The sequence below is a fragment of the Pyrgilauda ruficollis genome, unplaced genomic scaffold (assembly GCF_017590135.1).
Source record: "Pyrgilauda ruficollis isolate IOZ18807 unplaced genomic scaffold, ASM1759013v1 scaffold189, whole genome shotgun sequence".
Classification (NCBI taxonomy): domain Eukaryota; kingdom Metazoa; phylum Chordata; class Aves; order Passeriformes; family Passeridae; genus Pyrgilauda; species Pyrgilauda ruficollis.
Window position 1 is genome coordinate 516781 of NW_024517984.1, and position 16140 is coordinate 532920.

Genomic DNA, 16140 nt, shown 5'->3' on the forward strand with positions numbered 1-16140 from the left:
CCCATTGTCTACGGGACGCGGGGGCGCGCGCGCCGCCCCAGCCGGCAGGGGGCGCTGCCGCGATGCCCCCCCCTCACGCCCCGCTCCGCTCCGCTCCGCCGTGCGCACCGAATTTCTCCTCCCCGCGACACCGCCTCGCCAAACCCTGCCGCCAGCTTCCATCCCGATTTCTGCCCGGCACACTCTGCTGCCTCCGGGCGCTGCTGGGCACAGCCCTGAGCGTCCATGGAGATGGCGGTAGCGCGGCTAGCGTGTGGGAGCGGCCTCCCCTCAGCAGCCTCGACGGCGGCCGCGCCGGTTTCGTTTCATCCTGGTAAGCTCCAGGCTGACAAAGGGAGAGCAGCCGCCTCCTACACCTACATGGAGAGGGACAGGCCACAGAGGCCGTGGAGGGGCAGGGCTGGCAGCTCTCGCCGGCTTTGGGCTCTGCAGACACCTGTCAGAAGGAGCAACAGGTGACAGGAGAATGGCCCCGAGCTGCCGGGGAGCGTCGCGGTTCCCTCACCGCCCTGCCACCAGCCTGGAAAGCAAAGGGAGAGGCTGTAAAAAACAGATCCCGGTCCCAAAGGATCCCTCTCGACCTTGCCTGCTTCATCCGGAACAGCAGTGAGCTGCTTTTGCTCGGCCTGGAAGTGTTGTGGGGATTGCTCGATGGAATTACTGCCTTGTGTTAAGAGGGTTGCTATCCCTAATAATTGGATTTAATAGAGAAACTGCAGGAGGGCAGGATCCAGTTTTCAGTTTTTTCTGACAAACACTGAGGTGCAAATCAAGGACAAACATCCAGTCCAAGAACGGGCTTTTTGTGAGAGAAACAGATGAGGAACCTGCAGCACCAGGTTCTTCTTAAAGCCTTTTTTGCTGGGTATCTCTTTATTTTAAGTCTAACTTAGATGGGCAAAGGGAAGTTTCCTCACCACGCCTTTCCAGGAGCCCACACGTGCAGCACCAATCTGCTTTTTAAAGCAGACCAGATTGGGAATGGTCTGTCTTGGTTTGGAATAAAGGTTTATGGAGTGTCAAAGCTCTTCTCTTACTACAGTATCAATAACTGCAGACTTACAGATTAGAATTGTACCAAAAAACCCCTGATTTATGAACATGTAGTTTATGAAACCACATGTTTGTGAAACAGACGTTGTTTGTTTTCAGGTCAATAGTAATAGACAAGCCATCTAAAACCAGAGGAATGGTTCTTTTCTGCCCATTTTTAAACTGCCTAAAAAGTACTCACTATAATTTAGCTGGAGAATTTTCCCAGATTAGACACAAAACATCCATCACAGCTTTGGGAATTGTAAAATAAACACTACAGTGCTACATAGATTAGACACAAAAAATCCTCTAAAAAATCTATCACAGCTTTGGGAATTGTAAAATAAACACTACAGTGCTACAAGGGGATCTGTCCTTGTGAGACAACAGAAAACAACGTGAATTCCAGTGCAAGCAGCTCGAGCCCAGTCTGGGACAGCAGCTCTTCCAACAGGCCATGTGGGATGTACCAGGAACACCAGGCTGGCTGGGATCAGCTCAGCACCCTCCAACAGGATTATTTCTTCACCTAAAGACAGCAAAACCAAAAGAGACTCTGGGTCTCCTTTCTTGGAGTGCTCAGCATGACAACACGTGTGTTCCAGAAGTTACCTCAACGCCCACTTTCATCTGCCTGAGCTCTCAGCAGCAAGTCCTGTCTGGATCCAAGAAATCCTGGGCTGGGCAGTGAGGCATCGTTAGCCAGTGCTCAGGCACAGCCACATCCAGGCCATTTAGAAGATCTGTTGGCAAAGCTTAGTCAAGAGTGAAATGCACCATTTCCCGCAGCAACACCGAGATGTTTCCAGAACTGCTGGAGCAGCTCAAGTCCCAAAGTGCAGCTCATGGTGGTCAGCAGATCCTGCCCCAGCTGAGAGGAACTGCAGAGAAGCTCTCTAAGGGCACATCTCTTACCTGTATGTGCAGCAGGCTGACAGCTGATGCAGTTTAATTACTGCACTGAGCTCTTCTGGCTCTTCTTCATGTTCACAGGGGCTTTTGTTTATTGGAAAAGGGATCTGGGAATTTTTCCTACTGTTCTCAGGCCAGGCTCCTCTTTCCTCCCCACTCCTGGCCCGTAGTACTGCTAGGTGTATACTATTTTAACACAAAATTATAAAGGAATCCTTTAGGGAGGAAACCATGGGGTCTTTATCTTCCATGCCTGTTTCTTCGTCCCTAAGACCAGGCTTATTTTCCTCCCAGGTGAGGTTTGTCCCCTGTTTCATAACTACCAGGGTTTTCCCTGGCAGGTGCTACAGAAGGCAGAACACCAATTCCAGGTCTCACCTGCGGTGGGAATTGACCTGCAGAGCTGCAGCTGCTTTAGAAATTCTGGGTTATATTGGGTTATATTCTGGGTTACACAAGTCTGATGTCCCTAGGGCCTCCTCTGGCCACAAGCTGCTTCATTTGAGTCACTTAATTCAGCTTAAGCCTGGCTTTTGCAAAACCATAATGATCCCAGCTGAAATAAATACTCAAATTCTGCACTGGCTTAATTCCATTAAAGCACTACCCAGATCCTTTTGTAACCTGGACGTTAAACTTCACCTAAACAAAGGAAATAGGCTAATTGCTTTCAAAATGCGATTTTGAAAGTGACAGGACAGGACCAATCTTTCCAGAGCGACCGCAGGTGCTGACAGAGCGCGGTGTGACCCCTGCCCGGTGAGCAGCCCCAGGCACACAGCCCCAGAGCAGGGCTCCCTGGCCAGGACACCAGCTGCGTTTCGTAAGCGCCTCGGAACCGGGAGCAGGCGGTTACACAAGCGTCTCCCGGCCGTGCCTGCGGTGTCACGGCAGGACAGACCGAGCAGGGCTCACGCAAACCGCGGGACGCTGCGGCTCAGGGGGGATTACAGCTCAGCTGGCTCCTTCCCCGCAAACCAGACACGTCTTTCAACTTGGACACGGTTCTCTCCAGCTGAAGGAACTTAACAGTTCATACTCACAGTGATGGGAGCACGGTGCAGCCTCGCCAGCCTGCCAAGGCCAGCGGGACTGCGAGGATGTGAACTGGGACAGAAAGGTTCCCGGGGCTTGGACAGCGCAGGCGGCCAGCGGGCCGTGACTCAGCACAAAGAGCCAGCCAGGTCCTCAGCAGTGCTGAGCTCGGGATAAACAAACTCACCCTTTCACCCTGACCTCTTTAGCAAATGAAGAGACCCAAAAATATCGAGGTCAAGGCACTTAAACCATCTTTCACTGGTCCCTCTTGACCCCACCCCATCTGAAAAAACATTATTCCTGTCTCTTTTCAGCTGTGCGAAAGCCACAAAAAGCCAACACCTAAACCAGAAGATACAAGACTCAATACCCCTAAGGACAGATATATTTTTAATTAATCATTATTCCATTTCTGAATTACAAGCTGCAAGATGCTTTCAGATCATTTAAAGCCCGTGTGTCTAAGAGGCAGAGCTGACTCATCAGGGAGGCACAGGATGTGTTCACTTATGGGACCTTGTGGGAATTATCGGGCTCCTGGGCTCACATCACTTAAAGCCAAGATTCCCTTGGACCTGGTGTCATGGAAGGGCAGTTCCCAGCACTAGCTTCCCCCTTTGCTGACAATTCTCAGACATTCCAGAGCCAGGAGGGACTTTATTCCTGCAGGAGAGCAGCCACCAGAGCTCTGCCAGCTCTGCAAAGGGACAGGGAACATCTCTGTGGGTGAAACAGGCTCCATTCCAAACACCCTGGGACTGCAGACTGAGCCCTGAACTGCTCCCGTTCAGCAGGCAGAGGCTGCTCTGGCACCTGCACATCACCTGGCCTTGAGTACTCCGTCCTTCCCACAGGATGGCACTCACCGGGGGGCAGCAGCGCAGGATTTATCCTGGAGTTTGTCAGGGCAAGAGTTCAGCCGGCTCTGAGGCAGGGATTGCATCATGCAGCACCACAGCAGGTCCTGCAGTCATGTTGTCACACAAACGAGTCACCAGGAACTCTGGCCTGCGGGACTTTCCTGGAGGACGCACCACTGGAGCTGACATCTCATCCCAGCCCTGCAGCCCCAGTTCTGCTGCTGCGGGGGCTGCGGGGCCGGGGCAGAGCCCGGGGGTCCGTGCGGGTTTCGGAGGGGCTTCGGGAGCCATCTGCTGTCATCAGCCCAGATTACAGCGAGGGGCTGCCAGGCTCCAGAAGGGCTCCGCTCCCTCCCACCCGTGCACGGACAGTTTGAACCACCTTCCCAGAATCACTGCGGTTGGAAAAGACCTCCAAGATCAACCTGTGAGCGATCCCCACCTTGTCAACCAGACCAGAGCACTGAGTGCCTTGTTGAGTCATTCCCTGGGCACCTCCAGGGATGGAGACTCCAGCACCTCCCTGGGCAGCCCCTGCCAATGTCTAATCACCCTTTCAGTGAAGAAACTCCTCCCGAGAAAATACCCAAATTTAACCAGAGCAGAAATAAGAGCCCCCTCAGGGAGATACCCCCTCACCCAGAAGGACTCGGGGTTCTCCATAGAGACACAGTGCTTCCAACACATGGAAGGACTCCACTTGAGGGTCTGCACTGAGCAGAGATGGGGTTCCAGCCCCCCAGACCCATCGGGTGCTGGCATTAGTCCCAGCTCTCACAAGCCCATGTGGAAGCAGCAGGGCACTCACCCCCTGCTCAGAGGGCCCAGCAGAGCTGCAGGGAGCGTGGCAGAGGACAGGGACACGCTGGGTGCTCGCTGTGCTTTGGGAACTGAGAGGCTTTGTTCCTCTGCAGGCAGCAGAGTGGCACTGGGCCTGGCACGGCACCGTGCCCGTGTCCCAGCCTGCCGCTGGCCCGGCATGACGAGCGTGCGAGCCACACCAGAATGTGCAACCCCGTGGGCTCAGGATGGTGAGGGTGAGAGCTTCAGCACGGTGAGTGTGCAAGGCACAGCCTTCTGCCGGCGTGGAGTGTGAGTGTGCAAGGTGAGCCCCTTTGGTAGCACGGTGAGTGTGCAAGGCACAGCCTTCTGCCGGCGTGGAGTGTGAGTGTGCAAGGTGAGCCCTTTTGGTAGCATGGTGAGTGTGCAAGGCACAGCCTCTTGCCAGCGTGGAGTGTGAGTGTGCAAGGTGAGCCGCTTTAGTAGCACGGTGAGTGTGCAAGGTGGGTCCCTCTGTCAGCACCATGAGTGTGCAGGGCACGTCTTTCTCCAGCGCGGTGAGTGTGCAAGGTACGTGCAAGGTGTGTGCCAGGTGTATACAGGGTGTTTGTGTTCGGGGTGTCTGTGTACAATGTGTCTGTGTCACAGGTGTGTCTGTATTCGTGGTGTGTCTGTGTCTCAGGTGTGTCTGTGTCCCAGGTGTGTCTGTATTCCAGGTGTTCATGTGTTCCAGGTGTTTTCCAGGTGTGTCTGTATCCCAGGTGTTCATGTGTTCCAGGTGTTTTCCAGGTGTTTCAGGGCGCCGCGGCCCCCCCGGGCCGGCAGGGGGCGCAGGGGCGCGCGGGGCGCAGCGCGCGTGCGCGGGGCGGGGCGGGCGGAAGCGCGGCGGAGGGCGAGGGGCGCCCATGGGGCTCCTTAAAGGCGCCGCCGGCGCGGAGCCGCCTCCCGGTCCCGGAGGGACGCGCCAAGCCTGGCTGGAATGAGCAGGTGGGGCGGAACCCCCGGCACTTCCCCCGACACCCCGTCCGCCACGTCATCCCCCTCGTGGCCCGGCACGCGTGACCGCTGCCTCAGTTTCCCCTGGTGTCGGGGGTCGTGAGGCCGCGGAGGGCGTGAGGCGGCCGAGGGACCCCCGGGGTCGCCTCCCGGGGAGGGGGCGCACCCCGAGACTGCCGGGGCTGCAGATCCTGCGAGGGGGAGGTGTAGGGCCAGGGGAGGGGGCTGCATACCCCGGTGGAGGGGGCACAGGCCTGGGCTGGGGGCTCCGAGCTCCGATGGGGGCACAAACCCCTCAGGGGGCTGCAGGCTCCAGGCAGGGGGGCAGAAACCGCGCAGGGGTTCGGCTCCAGGATGGGGGGCTGCCCCGCCGGGGGTTCCCTAGGGCAGAGGGCCAGGCTGCCTCGGGGACACTGCAGCACTGTCCCCCGCTCCTGGGGACAGCGGGCTGTGCCCCAGCGGGATGGCATCCCGGTGCTGTCTGGGCACCCCCCGGGGTGGAAGGTGGGGACCCAGCTTCACATCCCCGAGGCTGGAGCAGCCCAGGGCCAAGGGAGTGCCGGGGATCCGCGGGCAGGATTTCCCTCTGGCTCGGGGCTGGAGCCAGCTGGGCCCTTCCAGCCCGGCAAGAGCCCCTGGAGCCTCCCCGCAGGCCCCGTCCCTGGGAATTGTTTGCAGTGATCACTTTAACCCGTGTTTGTTTTCCCCGATCATCCCCGTGCCATAGCCAGCCCCAGTGCCGCTCCAGGCAGAGCAGGGCTCTGCGTTTAGGGGCATATTTTATTCTGCACGGAAAAGGGAGCAGCTCCCAGCTGGGAGGGGAGCTCGGATACAAACAGGAAGCCCTGGAGGTGCCCCGCTGCCCCAGCACCAGCAGAGGGGCTGTGTTGGGGCACGCCACGCGTTAGGAGTGAGTTTATCAGGTGGGGCAGAGCTGGGAGCAAGAGATTTCCCCTGGCTTGCGTCAGGCTGAGCAGGAGGGCTGGGTCACGGGGAGGATCCGGAGGCAGCGCCCTGCCCGTGGCACGGTTTTGCTGTGGGTCTGTGGGGCACGTGCCACGCTGCCCTCCCGTGATGGGCACACTGGGGGCCCGTGCCCAAAGAGCACCCAGGTCCTGGGGCACTGGAGGGTGTGGGTTCAGGACAGGCCCAGCTCCCTGTGGGGCTGGCACATGTGCAGGGCTGGGAGAGATCCAGCTCTCCAGCGGGGCTGGTGCCTGTGCCAGGATGGACCCAGCTCCCTGGGGGGCTGGCACGTGTGGCTTCAGGACAGGCCTGTCCCAACCTGCAGCCTTGGTCACCCAACAATTCCAGAGCCCGTAGAGATTTATGACTTCTCTGACCTTGCAAATTGATGAGTCAGATGGTGAAGGTTTTTTGCTGCATTCCCAGGCTTTAAAGAACCCTGTGGGTTCCCAAAGCCTGGAAGCTCTCCTGCTGTGGCCCTGTCCCAGCATGATAATGATCCCCAGGCTGCAGCGAGAGGGAGCAGCTGGTGCTGAATGTGCTGAGGGTCGCTTCTCCACATCCTTCTCCTGGGAAGGGTGTGATATCCCCTGCTTCCCGAGGGCAGCACCCCAGCCCTGGAGGCTGCAGCCTTGCCAAGCCCCAGCGGGATCAGGCAGGAGGTTTCACATGCCTAAACCCTTCTTGGAATTCTTGTTACAAACTCACGAGGGGGATCTCCCCATGCCTGGTGTCCTGCCATGACTGCACTGGGCTCTGCTGCCATCCCAGCTAGAGCTGGGGGGGCTGTCACAGCATGGCTGCTCTTTGGACTTTGTTCCTTCCTTGCCTTAATTTTCTGAGTGCAGGGAGGGGACAGTCCTCCTTCCCCAAGGACATGGAAGGCTGGACTGTCTCCACCTCTCCAGCCAGGCTGGGCCTGCTGCCAGTGTGGGGCCAGGGGGTGTTATCAGGGCTGGGCTGGCCCTGGGAGCCAGTCCCTGTCACCCCCCAGGACACCCTGATTATGGGGGGCCCTCGCCTGCCGTGTGCTGCAGCGATAGCACAGCGGGCGTGGGACACCTGTGGGACACTGCTGGAGTGGGGATGCTGGGGGGGCTCCCAGGGGACCTCATCCCTGAACAGGGACCCCCCAGCCTCCAGCATCCCTTGCTGTGCATTGCAGGGGGACAGTGCCATGGCTGAGAAGATGCCACCGAGCCCCGGCGGGGGCATCACGCCACTGCAGCAGATGCTGGCCTCAGGGACAGGTGCCATCCTCACCTCCCTCTTCGGTGAGCGTGGCGGGGTGGGTGCCAGGGTGGGGGCTGGCACGGGGGTGTCATGGCTAAGGGACCATGTCTTTGTAGTGACGCCGCTGGACGTGGTGAAGATCCGGCTGCAGGCCCAGAGGACCCCCTTCTCCAAAGGTAACCCTGCTCGGGGCAGGGCAGGGGGCTGCAGCCAGTCCCCTGGCGAGCAGCCCACGGGGGTGTCTCAGCTGGCAGAGCTGGTGGCAGGGATGTCTCTGCTCTGGAGCATGGGGCCATTGCAAGGTGACAGGTTACCATGGGCCCCTTGTCCTCACGGGCCCGGGGGCCCTGCTGGGGAAGCTGGGTTGGTGCTTGGCTCTGTCCTTCCCCCTCTGCAGCTCATTGCCAAGGGGGTCAGCACTGTGCCTGGCAGCCCCCAGCCCACCAGAAGCTCAGCCTGCTGCAGCTGCTGGCTGTTCCCCCACTGCCTTTGTTCCAGTCTCCATGCCACTCCCCTTGGGCTCTGCCCCTTCCTGTGGGATCACTGGGCTGGGGCTGACCACAAGGGACTGGTTTGGTGACAATAGGAACTGCTTGGGAAGTGGCTGTTGGGGCATGCAGGCACCCACAGAGCTCTGCTGCTGCCCGGCTGGGAGCTGTAGCAGCCCAGCCCCGGGTGGTGGCACGTCCCCTGTGTGGTTGCTCAGTGTGTCCCCATTGTGTGTTTCAGTGTTGGCAGCGCAGTCAGTGCCCTGGGGCGCTCAGCCGGCCACATGTGAGTACGCCAGGGGCTCCTGCTGCCAGTGGCTTTGCTTTCCCAAGCCTTCATCCTGGTTTGCTTCTCCACTGGTGGTGGCTTGGGCTCCTCTGGCTGTGGGGACATCCCTGCACAATGGGGGCTGACACTGTCCCCAGCCCAGGCTGCCCTGCAGCCCTGCTCTGGGGCTGGCTGTGCCACATCTGTTGTGATGGGGATCTGTTGTGCAGCCGGCCTGGCTGGCTGTGGTCTTGTCACTCTGTCCTGTTGCCACATCAAAGTCCCCTTGGATTTCTCCTGCCTGGTGTCCTTTGTGCCTGGCTTGAGAGCACAGTGGAGGGGCCAGTGCTGATGTCCCCACTGTGCCATGGCAGCAGAGCCAAGACCAAGTGAGGCATAAACCCTCTCCCATTGCTGGCAGTGGGTCCTGCTGTATCCCCATCCCTGCCATGGAGCTGGGTGTCCCCATCCCTGGTTCTGGCCACAATCAGACCCTTGCTGGAGGGTTGTTCCTCTCCTGGCCTTGGACTGGTGCACACTGGGCTCAAGCCCTGAGGGTTTGGCTCCTTCCTGGAAGATGTGGCAGCTTTGGGATCAGATGTGCAGGGCATGGGGCAGAGGGGAAGGGTCTCCTGTGTAATGGCAGTGCCGTTGTTTCCTGCCTCAGGGAAATGTTTCCTCTACTGCAACGGGCTCATGGACCACCTGTACGTCTGCCAGAACGGCAACAGCTGCACCGCCTGGTACAAGGCCCCCGGCCACTTCACCGGCACGCTGGTAGGAGCTCCAGGCATGGCCAGGGGCCTCCCACCCCAGAGAGGTGTTGGGGTGTTTTCTGGGGGGTTGTTTGTCCTTCTGCCACCTGTAACCCCTGTCCCTGGTGCTGTGCTCTCTCCCCAGGATGCCTTTGTGAAGATCACACGCAACGAGGGCATCAGATCTCTGTGGAGCGGCTTGCCCCCCACCCTGTGAGTTCGGGGATTCTGGCTGCTGCCACCTGCCCAGGCACACAGACTTAGGTCCCAAGCCCCCTGCCAGCCCCAGGGAGGACATGTGCCACTCACTGCCCTTCTCCTCCTCACAGGGTCATGGCTGTGCCAGCCACCGTCATTTACTTCACCACCTATGACCAGCTCCGGGACTACCTGCACGCCCGGATGGGGAGCTGGAACCACTACATCCCCTTGCTGGCTGGGGCCCTCGCCAGGCGTGAGTACCTCTCCTCTCTGGGGTCCCCCCATGCCCACCCTGTGTCCTGGCAGCAGAGCATGCCAGGTCTCAGCATCCACATTCAGTGCCTGGCTCTCCAGGCACTGTGCTGATGGCTCTGGGACGGCTGCTGGAGCGGACAGAGCTCATTCCCTGTGTCCCTCTTGTGTTGCAGTGGGTGCTGTGACAGTCATCAGCCCCCTGGAGCTGATCCGCACCAAGATGCAGTCCCAGCAGCTCAGCTACCGCGAGCTGCGTGTCTGCATCCGGTCAGCAGTGGCCCAGGACGGCTGGCTGTCCCTCTGGAGAGGCTGGGGACCCACCGTGCTGCGGGACGTCCCCTTCTCAGGTATGCCTGGGGGGCACTGGGCACCCCCCACAGCCCGTGCTGGTGGGGGGTGCCCAGTGGTAGCACTGGTGTCTCCTCTCCTCAGCTCTGTACTGGTTTAACTACGAGCTGGTGAGGACGTGGCTCTGCAGGCAGGCCTGGCTGGACGGGGCCACGTTCATGGTCAGCTTCGCATCCGGGGCCATCTCTGGCACGGTGAGTTTGGGATGCTGGGGCTCCTGTTGGGGGTTGGTGTCTGTGGGAGGGAGGAGTGGGGCTGGGATGGTGCTGGGAGGTGACAACGGAGCTGGCACTGGGCAGGAACCCCATGTCCTCGCTCACCATCCAGTGCCAACCCCACAGGTGGCCGCAGTGCTGACGCTGCCCTTCGACGTGGTCAAAACCCAGCGGCAGATCGAGCTGGGAGACAGTGAGGTGCACCCAGGTGAGGGGCCAAGCTCCAGGCAGGTGCCTGGGGGGCAACCAGCACTCCCCACGGGTGTCCCCCAACCCTCACCTGCTCCCCTCTCCCCACAGTCACAGCCTCCAAGCCTTCCTCCACCTGGCTGCTCATGCAGCGGATCCGCGCTGAGTCTGGCACCCGGGGGCTGTTTGCAGGTGAGGCTGTGCCCTGGCTGTGCTGGGGTTCCGGGTGCCCTGGTGTCACCCCAGGGCTCACAGCGCTGTCCTTGCAGGGTTCCTGCCCCGCGTCATCAAGGTGGCACCTGCCTGCGCCATCATGATCAGCACCTATGAATTTAGCAAGAGCTTCTTCCAGAAGCTGAACCAGGAGCAGCAGCTGCGGGGGGGATTGTGAACGGGCCTGGGGCAGGGCTGGACGTGGCCGTGCCCAGGGGACAGTGCCAGCCCTGCTCCAGCCAGGTGTCCCAGGAGCGGCGATCCGCACTCGGCTGTGCAGAGCGCAAGTGCCTTCGTTCCTGCTCTGCCTCCCGCTGCCTGCACACGGAGCCGGGGCCAGCCTGGCCCCACTCCCTGTCCCAGCCACGCTGGGGGACATCTGTGCCTGCTACTGTGACACTGGCGGGGATATGGAGCCCCCTGCACCCATCCCTTGGGGCTGGACAGATGTTGCTGCTGGAATCGTGGACGGTGTCGCAAGGATGGCGTGTCCCAGAAGACTTGGCTTGGCAGGAGATGGAGCTGGGGCTCTGGCAAGGACCAAACCCCAGACCTCGGGGGCTTCTCTGCCTGCCTGCGCCCCCCAGCCCTGCTCTGCCTGGGGCTCTGCCCCTCCTGACCATCACTCACACACAGCCTCGCCTTGCTGGCTCTGCATGGCATGGGGACACATCAGGACCCTCTCCCTGCCTCTGGACCTCTCCTCCCACTCGGGATGTCCCCATCCCCTGTCAGACCCTGTGTGGGGACAGACCTCACTGCTGCTCCGGGGGGCCATTGTGGCACCCCTGTCCCATCCTTTCACTGCAAGGGCCTGCCCCAGCTCTGCGGGCACTGCCCCCATTACCCCGGGACTCATGGAGGGAATTTCTCCTAATTTCTTAAATAAAATAATTGTCTCTTAGTGGAAGGATATCTCTCTGTGTGCTGGGGGGCTGTAGAGACACCTGTTTTGTGGGCCCCTGCCCCGAGGGGCTGCAGGAGGCTCACTGGGTGCCCCAAAATCCTTGCCTGGGCCAGGACCTTGTGGCAGGGGGGCACAAGGGGTTTGTTCCCCTCTGGGGAGGTGGGTGACAGGCCAGCTCTGCTTGCTGCGTTTATTGATTCCTTTTGCTCCAACAAGGCAGATAGGGCTGAAATAAAAACCAAAATCACCCAAAACAACCCAAAACCCAGGGGAGGATGGGGAGGAAGGGGGAAGAAGAGTCCTCCCCCTGTTGTGGGGATGCTGCTGCAAGGGGGGCAGGCAGCCTCCCACAGTGCAGGGGAGCTGGGGGAGGCCAGGCAGGCACACCCGGGTGGGCACCAAGGACCACGCCAGACCCTCACCCCTGGAAGGGGCCTGGCCCCGACCCCCCCTTGCTCCCCAGCAGCTGTCACTCCCAGTGTCCCCCCACCGTGGGACAGTCCATTCCCCCCAGTCCTGCACCCCCCATCCCAACAGGTCCGTGTCTCCAGCCGGGGTCCACGCTGGGGGGGCCGAGGCGCAGCCGGGGTGGGGTCTCAAGATGGGGAGGGGGATGCCCGTCCCCAGCCTCCCCGGTGGGATCGGCGCGTCCCTCGTTGGTCCCGGGGTGGCGAGGGGGGCCGAGCTCGGTCAGTCCGGTGCCGTCACGCTGGGCCGGGGGGCGGCGCGGGGGCCGGGGGTCTCAGCTGGGGCTGCGGGTCGGGCTGGCTTCCGTGCTGTCGCTCACCAGGCACTCGTTGGACTTGAGGCTGGCCAGGGACTTGCAGCTGGGCAGGGAGGCCAGGGAGCCGCAGAGCCCCAGCATGGAGGGCGTGGGGTCCTTCCCTGCGGGCAGAGCAGGGCGTCACGGGGGGCTCGGCCTCGTGTCCCAGCCCTGCCACCCCGGGGGGACAGGGACCACCTCACCGGGGGCCACCTGGGTGTCCCTGCACTGCTGGGGCAGCATCCCAACCATGAGGAGGGGGCTGCTGGTGGGTCCTGACACGCGGGTGAGATGTGCTGAGCCCCGAGGGCGCCCTATGGTGGGTGGGGGTCTTACCCAAGGGCCCCCAGGGCTCCCCTTCGCGCTTGCCCTCGCCCAGGCGCTGGGAGTCGGAGCTGAGGCTGTTCTCGGCCGAGAGCTGGTCGGTGCTCACGAAGCTGTGCCTGCAGAGGGACAGCTCTGAGCCCCCCGGGGCTGGCACAGCTCTTGTACCCCTCCCACACCCCGTGTCCCCCCCGGGGTAGGACAGGGTGCTCCGGCAGCTCTCTGCCCCCACTGTGAGCTTGCCTTCTGTAGAGTTTGCTGTCCGAGCCGCTCTCGTTGCCATTGAGGGTCCCCAGGGAGGGCCACTGGTTGACCAGGGGTGTCACCATCTCCTTGGAGAGCTGGGCCAGCTGTGGGTTCTCGCAGGGGATCAGCCCCGTCCTGCAGCAAAGGCAGGTGCTCAGCACCTGGCACAGCCACCACTGCTGGGGACCTGCCAGGTGACACGGGACGTGTGGGGACACCCAGGGCCTGTGGGGCAGCCTGGCTCCAGGGACCCCCAGCCCCCCGAGCCCCCTGGCAGTGGCAGTGGGTCCCCACTCACAGCTGCTCCTGCAGCTCCAGGATGACGCCCTCCAGCTCTCTCTTCTCCAGCTGGTTCTGCACCATCACCTCCTCCAGCCGGAGCTTCAGCCGCTTGTTCTCCGCCTCCAGGTCCTTCAGCTGCGACTCCCGCAGCCGCACCAGCTCCTCCAGGTACCCCTGAGTGAGGCCACCATCAGTGGTGCCCCGCTGCCACCACCCCCAGTGTCCCCAGGGCCCTCTGGAGTGACAGGAAGCGGGCTGGGTCACCGCAGCAGCAGGATGAAGGGCTGAGGGTGCCACTGAGGCAGAGATGCTCCAGGCTGCAGCATCCTGGGGAAGTTGATACCCTGATGGCCCCAGTCTGGTACCTTTTGGGCGTAAACAATGCGGAATTTCTGCTCCATCTTGCGCCACTTGTTGTACCAGCTGTCCTCGTCGGTGACCAGGGGCAGGTAGGGGTGTTCAGGTGAGCTGTCCTCGCTCGTGCTGCTCTCCACACTGCCCCGCTCCTCCTCCTCACTCAGGTAGTCATAGCTGGGGGGTGTGGGGGCTCAGCAGGGGCTGTCAGGGGTTCAGGGAGCCCCATCGTGGTGCTGGGGGAGAGACAGGAGGGTCCCCACCCCAGGAAGGGCACCCCAGCTCCTACCTCTGCGTGAACTTCAGGTAGGGCGTGTAGTCAATGACCACGGGCGTTTTACCGTCCATCACCTCTCCCTTCAGGCAGAAGCTGAGCAGAGGCAGTGGGAGAAGAAGGTGAGGGAACCCCCAGGCTGTCAGCCAGGGCCTGTGTCCCTCTGTGTCACCTGTCCCTACCTGAAGTCGATGGCGCTGAGCCCGATGAGCATCCCCGTGAGCACCGTGGACTCCTCCCGCAGCATGATGGCCCCGTCATCGTAAAACCGCCTGCGGGGAGCACGCGGCTGGATGTGCCCCCCCAGCACCCCAAAACCCACCCTGGCACCCCGAAACCCACCCCAGCACCCCCACACGCCCTGGTGCAGGTGTGGCCATGGCCAGCAGGGCCGGGGTTGCTCACCTGGTGGTCCGAGTGTCCCGCAGGGCTGTGGAGATGTACTCGGACATTCGCTTCTCCATCAGCGCCACACGGATCCAGGCCCGGCCCTGCGAGGCAGTCCTGAGGGTGGGGGCTGCCTCGGGGGGGTCCCCACATCCCACCCACCCCCAGCACTCTGATCCCCATACAGGAGTGGCTTTCAGCCCGTTTTTCGGTACCATGGGGACCCACAGCTGCTGTTGTGTCCCAAGGGGCCCTGTGGTGTGGGATGGAGCTGTGGGAGGGCAGGGGAAGGGAGCAAGGCGGGGACACAGAGGGGTGGGGATGGGGATGAGGATGGGGATGGGGATGGGGATGGGGTGAGATGGGAATGTAGATGGATCCATGTACCAGGGTCAGGGTGGATTGAATGGAAACAGGAGCAGGCATAGAAATGGGGATGGGGACAGGGACAGGGACAGGGAGAGGACTGGTGCCTTCCTGACCTTGGCCCTGGAGGTGCTGATGTTCTCCATGTTCTCGATGCTGCTGACGCAGTTGTTGGGGACCTTGCTGCAGGCCAGGCGGATGTAATCCCAAAACCCGCGCTGTCCATCGGAGCTGAACCAGCTGACAGGGCCTGCGGGCGCCCACGGGCTGCTCAGGGGCTGCTGCGCCAGCAAAGCCCCTCCAGCAGAGCTGGACACCCTTCCTGGCGCCAGCATGTGCGTCCCCATCCGCCAGGGGACAGGGGATGGGGACAGGGACAGTCCTGGGGGCCACCCGTACCTTTGAAGCGGTGGCTGAGGATCTGCTCGAGGATGGCAGCGAAGTTAACGAACTCCTCGGAGGAGTCGTCGATGGGATCCGCCGTGTACTTCTCCAGAAGCGTCTTCACCGAGAACCTGGAGGGAGGACGGGCGTCACAGCCGGGAGGGGACACGCGCCCCGCGCCACCTCCAGCCCTGGCACACGTCAGGGTTTAGCAAAGCGCTTTTCCAGCTGTTGGCTCCCGCTCCCGGCAGCGGGAAGAGGGCGTCGCGCTGGGCTGTGGCTCGGTGACCCCCCTGTCCCCGCGTCCCCAGGGACCCCGAGGGGCGGCCGCTGCTCCCCGCTGTGCAAGTGGCCAGGAAGGGCGAACAAAGGCCCCCTTCCTCCCGGCCGTGCGCGGGCGGTGATGGCTTCCCCTTCCGCCCGGCCGCTCGTGCTCGGGGCACAGCGACGCCGAGGACACCGAGCCACCGAGCCAGGACAGGGCGGGACGGGGCAGGTGTTTGCCCGGGGGGCATCGCTCCGTCTGTGGGGTCTGTGGGTCACAGCTGCAGGGGGATCCCCGTGGCAGCAGGTGGAGGGTGTGCCATCCTGGCACTGAGCTCTGGAGGTGCCTCATGGCACAGCCGTGCGGGCTGCAGGCGTCCTGGTGGAGATCCAGAGGGTCTCCGTGTCGTGACAATGGGGTCTTTAGATGCCCCATGCCATGGCAAGGAGATCCATTGGGTCCCCATGTCATGGCAGTGGGGTCTGGAGGTGCCCCGTGCCACGCTGAGGAGCCCTGGGGTCCCCAGACCCCAACATGAGGCCCTGGGGGTCTCAGCCAGGCTGCCCAGGCCCTGGTATCCCCCACATCCCCCCAGGCCTGGGCCAGGCTCCAGCTCTCCCAGCTCCAGCAGCTCCTCACCAGGCCCCTGGGGGGGGGGCCCCCCCCCCCCCCCCCCCGGCAGGAGCCACCAGCCCCCCCCCACCGCGTCCCTGCTCCCCATTCCTGCCCCCCCATCCCGGTCCAGCCGGGAGTCTCCATGACAACGCTCATCCTCCATCCTTCATCCCCCATCCCCGCCGCTCCGGGGCTCTGACGTCACTTCCTGGGCCCCCCCC

General features: G+C 62.0%; 2 protein-coding genes and 1 long non-coding RNA gene across 7 annotated transcripts; 1 reads left to right on the forward strand and 2 right to left on the reverse strand.

Moving 5' to 3' along the window:
- Window positions 1-1357: 1357 nt before the first annotated feature.
- LOC121352448 lies at window positions 1358-3230 on the reverse strand. The gene is made up of 3 exons (XR_005954932.1): window positions 2991-3230; window positions 1648-1778; window positions 1358-1564 (listed from the first exon to the last, which is right to left on the reverse strand). It is a non-coding gene; the product is annotated as an uncharacterized LOC121352448 (long non-coding RNA).
- A 2247-nt stretch (window positions 3231-5477) lies between these two features.
- On the forward strand, window positions 5478-11656 carry SLC25A39 (solute carrier family 25 member 39). Of its 2 annotated transcripts, XM_041465409.1 has the most exons (12): window positions 5478-5612; window positions 7753-7861; window positions 7937-7996; window positions 8550-8594; window positions 9244-9353; window positions 9477-9544; window positions 9661-9785; window positions 9961-10134; window positions 10220-10329; window positions 10477-10558; window positions 10651-10731; window positions 10809-11656. In XM_041465409.1, the coding sequence occupies exons 2-12, from the start codon at window positions 7765-7767 to the stop codon at window positions 10928-10930; spliced, it is 1074 nt and encodes a 357-aa protein (XP_041321343.1). In that variant the 5' UTR covers window positions 5478-5612; window positions 7753-7764; the 3' UTR covers window positions 10931-11656. The 2 variants fall into 2 exon arrangements, with proteins under 2 accessions (XP_041321343.1, XP_041321342.1); XM_041465408.1 differs by lacking the exon at window positions 8550-8594 and having other exon boundaries at window positions 5492-5612.
- Window positions 11657-11835: 179 nt separating this feature from the next.
- RUNDC3A (RUN domain containing 3A) lies at window positions 11836-15403 on the reverse strand. Of its 4 annotated transcripts, none has more exons than XM_041465433.1 (10): window positions 15055-15387; window positions 14772-14905; window positions 14308-14393; window positions 14085-14174; window positions 13918-13998; window positions 13640-13805; window positions 13291-13448; window positions 12990-13179; window positions 12759-12865; window positions 11836-12544 (listed from the first exon to the last, which is right to left on the reverse strand). In XM_041465433.1, exons 2-10 carry the CDS (start codon window positions 14799-14801, stop codon window positions 12364-12366), a joined length of 1089 nt encoding a protein of 362 aa, XP_041321367.1. In that variant the 5' UTR covers window positions 14802-14905; window positions 15055-15387; the 3' UTR covers window positions 11836-12363. The 4 variants fall into 4 exon arrangements, with proteins under 4 accessions (XP_041321367.1, XP_041321368.1, XP_041321370.1 ...); XM_041465434.1 differs by having other exon boundaries at window positions 12990-13127; window positions 15055-15368; XM_041465436.1 differs by lacking the exon at window positions 12759-12865 and having other exon boundaries at window positions 15055-15403.
- Between the last annotated feature and the right edge of the window lie 737 nt (window positions 15404-16140).